This window comes from Arachis duranensis, chromosome 9, assembly GCF_000817695.3.
Source record: "Arachis duranensis cultivar V14167 chromosome 9, aradu.V14167.gnm2.J7QH, whole genome shotgun sequence".
NCBI lineage: Eukaryota > Viridiplantae > Streptophyta > Magnoliopsida > Fabales > Fabaceae > Arachis > Arachis duranensis.
Window position 1 is genome coordinate 55,322,733 of NC_029780.3, and position 7,814 is coordinate 55,330,546.

Genomic DNA, 7,814 nt, shown 5'->3' on the forward strand with positions numbered 1-7,814 from the left:
TGATGATCCGTGACACTCATCATCATTATCAAATTTATGAACGCGTGCTTGACAACCACTTCCGTTATATTTGAGCTTAACGTAGTCATTGGGTGATAGCTTGAGTGCGTATCTCTTGGGTTTCTAATCCACGAGTTTAACTTGCATCTCCTGATAATAGAGCATTCAAACCCGTGAGATTAGAACCTTTGTCGTAGAGGCTAAAACCAATTGGCAACATTCCCAAGATCCAGAAAGTCTAAACCTTGTCTGTGGTATTCCGAGTAGAATCTGGGACGGGATGACTGTGACGAGTTTCAAACTCACGAATGTTGGGCGCAGTGATAGTGTGAAAAAGGATAAAGAGATCCTATTCCGGCATAAGTGAGAACCGATAGATGATTAGCCGCGCGATAGCTGTGCCTGGTATTTTTCATCCAAGACGAGAGATCCGACAGCTGATTAGTCATATAGAAACTGTACCTGGACCATTTTCACTGAGAGGACAGATGGTAGCCATTGACAACGGTGATCCACCAACATACAACTTGCCATGGAAGGGAACATGCGTGTTTGTAAGAAGAAGCTAGTAGGAAAGCAGAGATTCAGAGGACAGAACATCTCTAAAACCTCAACCTCTTCTCCATTACTGAATACAAAGTATCATTCATTTCATGCCCTTTTACTTTTTACAAACGAAATTATTTTTATCACTAATCTCCTGACTAAGAGTTACAGGATAACCATAGGTTGCTTCAAGCCGGCAATCTCCATGGGATCGACCCTTACTCACGTAAGGTATTACTTGGACGACCCAGTGCACTTGCTGGTTAGTTGTACCAGAGTTGTGAAAAGTGTGATCATAATTCCGTGCACCACTTATTCAAGATGCGTTCTTGTGGCCCTTGGAAGAGGTCCCTCACCAAGAGGTCCCTCACCTGAACACTATGATAACCTGCATCATCTACCTCTTTCTCTCATCTAAAAGGACCATAGAATTGGTGAGTATAGTGGTGAGTATTCCTGCCTGTCACGCAAGCGACCCGGGTTCGAGCACTGGCAACGGTGCCATAAACTTGATGAGCTGGAAATTTATTGTATCACTACAATAAATCCCTCTTGGAAATTATACCAAATTATAGTCAAGTAATAACTGACAATGAGTGAGGTCAAATCCTACAGAGATTGATTGATTGATCAACTTTAGTTACTGGTAATTTAGTTAAGCTAATCAAAAGTAAAGGTTGAGTGCAGAATTCTAAATAGTAGAATTGTATATGACTTAAAGATAAAGGAAACAATAAAGTGCAGAAATGTAAAGAGCATAAACGTAAATTGCTGAATTGTAAATGACAGAATTGTAAAGGGGAATGGGTTGATGAAAAGAAATCAAAGAAAGCTATTGAGAATATGGAAGATAAGAATAGGGAAGATTCATTGGAGTTGGGAGATGTTGCTCTCTTTGGATCAATTCAGATCATCTCATCTTCAATCATGCAACTCATTGACCTCTTGGCAATCATGATTGATTGAACCCCAATTCCTTGGTGATTCAATCTCTCAAATCTTAATAATCAGCCAATTCCTTGGTCTAATTGCTCATGAAGAGAGATAAGCTGGGTCCCTGATTTTACCACATATCCTCATAAATCCAAGTAATTGGGTAGATTTCATGACTCCATATCCAATCCCAAAACCCAGATCTACTCAATGTGAGAAGGGATTTCAAGCATGGTTTTATGTTCCTCTTCCAAGGTTCCCATGAAACCCAATTTGCATTCAATCTCTTTCCCAAGATAATGGAACACTAGCATTAAGAACAGAATTCATTCTAGAAAATCAAAGAGAGATTAAGAGAAGAAAAAATTCACTATCATTTAATCCATCAAGTACAACAGAGCTCCCTCCCCCAATGAGAGGGAGTTTAGCTACTCATAGCTTTAGAGAAAAGTACAAGAGATGAAAGAATATGAAGTAAGTGAAGTAAAAGTTTTAAGCCCGCTTTCAGTACTCTTCAAGGGGTATTTATACTACTCCTATTCTAGAAATGAAAAATTACAAAAAGAAAAGAAAATTACAATTGAAAACAAAAGAGAAAAACCATTCATTAGAGACATGTGAGTGGCGTGTGAGCGGCGTGTGAGTGGCGTACCACACCCAGCTCATTGGCTTGGCTTGGCGTGCCACGCCTAGCTCCCAAGTGGCACGCCCACTTAGTGAAGCTGGCTTGACATGCCACGTCCATCTTTCAAGTGGCACGCCCATAATGAAAGTTGTTACGCCCAAGATCTAAAGTGGCATGCCCATGTCGAGATCTTAAAGCTCTTCTTCTGAAATTTTGAATTGGCGTGCCACGTCTTTGTTAGGCTCTTCAATCTTCTTCTTTGGTCACTTGTACTGGCGTGCCACCCCTTAGTCCTGGCGTGCCACGCCCTCATTAGGGTCTTCAATCTCTTCTCTCGAAGGTTGAACTGGCGTGCCACGCCCAAGTCTGGTGTGCCACATCCTTTGTTGGTGCACACACATTCCTCTCTGGTCCAGTGAGCTAGCGTGCCACGCCCAGGTCTGACGTGCCACACCCATGGTGCAAGAAAGGTTGGCTTGCCATGCCCAAAGTACCAAGTGGCATGCCCTTTGATAATTGGCATTGCGTGCCACGTCCAAAGTCTCAAGTGGCACGCATTCGATGAGGTCCTGGCCCTTCATTTCTGGGAATTTGTATTGGCATGCCACGCCTTCGACCTGGCATGCCACGCCGTTGTTGGGGGCTTCATTCTCCCTTTTTGGTCAATTGAACTGGCATGCCATGCCTAGGACTCAAGTGGCATGCCCATGATGATGGATTGAACTGACAAGCTTGGTGTGCCATGCCCAAAGTACCAAGTGGTACGCTCTTTGGTGCTGCTTCTTCCCTTCTCCTCTACTCAGTTGAACTGGCGTGCCACGCCCAGCATGGAGGATAGAACTGGCATGGCACACCCAGCTTGGTGTGCCACGTCCCTTGCAACTCTTCAAAGACACCACTCTGGCCAGAATACCTGGCGTGCCACTCCCAGAGGTGGCATGCCATGCCCAGCAATGGCGTGCCACACCCAGCAGTGGCGTGCCACGCCCAGTAGTGGCGTGTCACGCCCATTGTAAATCACCACCAACTTCTTTCTGGTTTACAAGCCTGGCGTGCCATGCCCATTATTGGCGTGCCACGCACATAGTAAAGCTTGAGGTTCTTCTCTGGAAAGTGTATTTGGCATGCCACGCCTAGCATTGGCGTGCCACGCCCATAGTGAAGCTTAGCCATCTATCTTCTGGAAAAGATAACTGGCGTGCCATGCCTGGCCTTGGCCTGCCACGCCCATTGTAGTTCTTCAAGGATTCTCTTTTGGAAAGTATAACTGGTGTGCCACGCCTGACCTTGGTGCGCCACGTCCATTAAAATTCTTCATCGGTTCTCTGGCAAGTATAACTGGCATGCCACGCCCAGTACACACACCCATCTCTTTTTCTTGCTTTCTTCCTCTTTTGTTGCTCTTTTCACCTGAAATCCAAGCAAGACTCATTTCAAAGCAATGTCCCCTAAATTCATTATATAGTTCTTGTAAATGAATCAAATAAATGAGAATTCACCAATTATATGGTCCTTTTAGATGAGAAAAAAAGTTAGATGATGCAAGTCATCACGTTAAGAAGTGGAAAAGTGGTGAAGGAGGCACCCTCAAGCCACAAATTACAGAAAGAAGAGGCTACCAAGAACTCATAAATCAAAGAGGAAGAAAAGACACAAACTTCAACTCCACCAAAGGAAGTTTTGAAGCCCTATGTACCAAAAGTACCCTACCCACAAAGGCTAATAAAAGATGGGAAAGACAGCCAGTTTTCTAGGTTTTTGGAGATCTTCAAGAGGCTTCAAATTAACATACCTTTTGCTGAAGCACTAGAGCAAATGCCACTCTATGTCAAGTTTCTAAAAGACCTCATGACCAAGAAAAGAAACTAGGGAGAAAAGTAAATTATAGTGCTCATAGAGGAATGTAGTGCTATTATACAAAAGAAGCTTCTCCAAAAGATGAAGGATCCTGGGAGTTTCCAAATCCCATACATCATAGCAAATATTAGTATTGAGAAAGCATTGTGTGACTTGGGAGCTAGCATCAACCTCATGTCCTTAGCTAGGATGAAGAGAATGAGAATTGAAGAAGCCAAGCCAATAAGAATGGCACTTCAACTAGCAGATAGAACATTCAAATTCTCCCATGGAGTTGCGGAGGACTTGTTGGTTAAGGTGGGAGAGTTCATCTTCCCAGCAGATTTTGTAGTGCTTAACATGGAAGAAGAGGCCAATGCATCAATCATACTAGGGAGGCCATTTTTGGCAACAGCTGGAGCTATAGTTGATGTACAAAAGGGAGAATATGTCCTAAGGCTGCATGAAGAAAAGATGGTATTTAATGTTTTTACTGCCATGAGTTACCCAAAGGAGTCAATTGGAGAGTGCATGATGGTAGATACAATGGAGGCACTAGTCCAAGGAGTCTTGGAAGAAGACAAACTTGAAGATGCAATGGAGCAAAAGCAACAAGCATCATATGGTGAATCACCATGATGAGCGGATAATTTATATGCTTTTTGGCATAGTTTTTAGGTAGTTTTTAGTATGATTTAGTTAGTTTTTAGTATATAATTATTAGTTTTTATGCTAAAATCACATTTCTGGACTTTACTATGAGTTTGTGTGTTTTTCTATGATTTCAGGTATTTTCTGGCTGAAATTGAGGGACCTAAGCAAAAATCTGATTCAGAGGCTGAAAAAGGACTGAAGATGCTGTTGGATTCTGACCTCTCTGCACTAGGAGTGGATTTTCTGGAGCTACAGAAGCCCAATTGGTGCGCTCTCAAGTGTGTTGGAAAGTAGACATGGGCTTTCCAGAAATGTATAATATTCCATAATTTGCCCGAGATTCGATGGCTCAAATTGGCGTCAAAACGCCGGTCAGAGACCCTTTTCTGGCGTTAAATGCCAGAACTGGCATAAAAGCAGGAGTTAAACGCCCAAATTGGCACCAGAGCTGGCGTTTAACTCCAAGAAAAGCCTATGCACGTAAAAGCTTCAATGCTCAGCCCAAGAACACACTAAGTGGGCCCCGAAAGTGGATTTCTGCATCATTTACTTATTTCTGTAAACCCTAGGTTACTAGTTCACTATAAATAAGACCTTTTACTATTGTATTTTTATCTTTTGATCATATTTTGATCATCTTTGATCTTGGGATCAGGTCTTTGAACCCTTTTCGATTGTTTCATGTTATTGGGAGGCATGGCCATTCAGCCATGTCTAGACTTTGTTCTTATGTATTTTCAACGTTGGAGTTTCTACACATCATAGATTAAGGTGTGGAGCTCTGCTGTTCCTCATGAATTAATGCAATTACTACTATTTTCTATTCAATTCAAGCTTATTCTTGTTCTAAGATATTCACCCGTACTTCAACCTGATGGATGTGATGATCCGTGACACTCATCATCATCCTCCCTTATGAACGCGTGCCTGACAACCACCTCCGTTCTATCTGCGTGAGCTTGAGTGTGTATCTCTTGGCCTCCTAGTTCACGATGCATGGTTGCTTCTCCTGACAACAAAGCTTCCATTCCATGTTATCAGAGTCTTCGTGGTATAAGCCAGAATCAATTGGTAGCATTCTTGAGATCCGGAAAGTCTAAACCTTGTCTGAGCAACAAGATGAACCGTCAGTTGTCTAAACTCGAGCAATCTCCGGTAACGGCGCCAAAAACTTGGTAGGCAAAATTGTGATCTCTAATAATGGCATTCATGTTCGTTCTCTCCCTGGTAATGGCACCAAAAACTTGGTGCATAATACCATGGTCCAAACATAACTTCACAACTTCACGCAACGAACCAGCAAGTGCATTGGGTCGTCCAAGTAATAAACCTTACGTGAGTAAGGGTCGATCCCACGGAGATTGTTGGTATGAAGCAAGCTATGGTCATCTTGTAAATCTGAGTTAGGCGGATAATAAATGGTTATGGAGTTTTCGAATAATAATAAAAAATAAACAGAAAATAAAGATAGAAATACTTAAGTAAATCATTGATGAGAATTTCAGATAAGTGTGTGGGGATGCTTTGTCCCTGTTGAATCTTTGCTTTCCTACTTCCTTCTTTCAATCCTTCTTACTCCTTTCCATGGCAAGCTGTATGTAGGGCATCACCGTTGTCAATGGCTATAATGTGTGGAAAACGAGCCAACACAAAACTCACCGGCAAGTGTACCGGGTCGCATCAAGTAATAAAAACTCACGGGAGTGAGGTCGATCCCACAGGGATTGAAGGATTGAGCAATTTTAGTTTAGTGGTTGATTTAGTCATACGAATTAATTTTTGGTTGAGTGGTTTGTATTTAACAGAAGCTAAATTGCTTGGAATGTAAAGGGAGAGGGGAAAATTGCAGTAAATTAAAGAGCAGGAAAGTAAACTTGCTGAATCTTAAAGAACAAGAAAGTAAATGACTGGAACTTAAAGTGCAAGAAATGTAAATTGCAGTAACTTAAAATGCAAGGAATATAAATTGCTTGAATGTAAAAGGGATTTGAGGACTGGGATTTCAAAATCTAAGCAAAGAGAAATTGAATTGCAACAATTGATAGAGCATAATTTGAATTAGAAGCAATTAGAACTCAAACAGTAAAGAAATTAAATGCAGCAAAGGTTCACAGAAGAACCAAAAGGAAATTGGGATCTCAGGACTCCAGAGACTAGGTAGCAAAGCCTAGATCTCAATTGCCCTCCCAGATCCAAGTTCTCAAAGCAATTGACAAGAAATTGAAGAAGAATCAGTAAAGGGAATGTAAATGAATTCAATTATGCAGAAGAGAAATTAAAGAGCTCTTGAGTGGAGATTGAGACAGAATTTCCTCAATTCTTAACACCCAAGACTCAAACAAGGAAAATGAAAAATGCCCAAGCAAGAACGAGGAAGAAGAGAGATCAATTCTCCTCCCCAATTCTCTGAAATCTCGGTCAAGTCTCTCAAAGAAAAGTTGCAAAATTCAAAGCTCCAAAAAAAGTGCAAAATTCAAAAGTCCAGTTAAAGGTCCTAATTACATCAAACTAGCTCCTATTTATACACTTTCTATTCTTGGATCTTAGGATTTGGGTGGGCTTTTGATTTGGTGAAGAAATGAATTTTATTGGATTTTTAATCTAATTATAGCCCATGAAGGATTGCTTCCAGGAGGCTGCCCTGCCCTTGTGGAGGGCAGGGCAGAAAATTGATGCGTGGTGCGTGCGTGGTGCGGTCTTGGTGCGCAGGATGCTGCCCTGCCCTCACGGAGGGCAGGGCAGAAAAGTTTGGTGCGCCAGATTGGTGCCTTGGTGCGCTGCTGGTGCTGCCGGATGATGCTGTGGTGCGCCAGGTTGGTGTGCTGGCCGTGCCACAACAAAATGCTGCCCTGCCCTCGCGGAGGGCAGGGTAGTGTTTCCACCTTGAAGCCCCGTGTTCGAAACGTGGATGCTACACACGCTACCCATTTTCCTTGGCTTTCTTGGTACCAAAGTGAGGCTTAATTCCTTGCTTCCTCATGGTCCCGTGTTCAACTCTTGTGGCAAGCATTGTAGGCATTTTCCTTTGATTTTCTTCCCTTGGTGAGCCCGATACTGCCCTTGAGGAGGGCAGGGCAACATTTTGTTCTTCTTGATTCCAAGGCACAGATTTGTGCTCTGCCCTTGTAGTGGGCAGGGCAGAGTTGCCTTTCAAGCTTTGTTCCCTTATGTTGCCCTCCTAGAGGGCAGTGTGCCCTTGTGGAGGGCAATGCTTGCTTCC

The 7,814-nt window shown here is 42.7% G+C and overlaps 1 protein-coding gene across 1 annotated transcript; it reads left to right on the top strand.

Annotated features, from left to right (window-relative positions):
* Positions 1 to 4,042: 4,042 nt before the first annotated feature.
* Positions 4,043 to 4,579, top strand: LOC107465726 (uncharacterized). The gene has a single exon (XM_016084693.1). The coding sequence runs from the start codon at positions 4,043 to 4,045 to the stop codon at positions 4,577 to 4,579; it is 537 nt and encodes a 178-aa protein (XP_015940179.1).
* Positions 4,580 to 7,814: the final 3,235 nt, after the last annotated feature.

Coding starts and splice junctions, on each gene's coding strand:
- LOC107465726 (XM_016084693.1), top strand. CDS start 4,043: ATGAAGGATCCTGGGAGTTTCCAAATCCCATACATCATAGCAAATATT.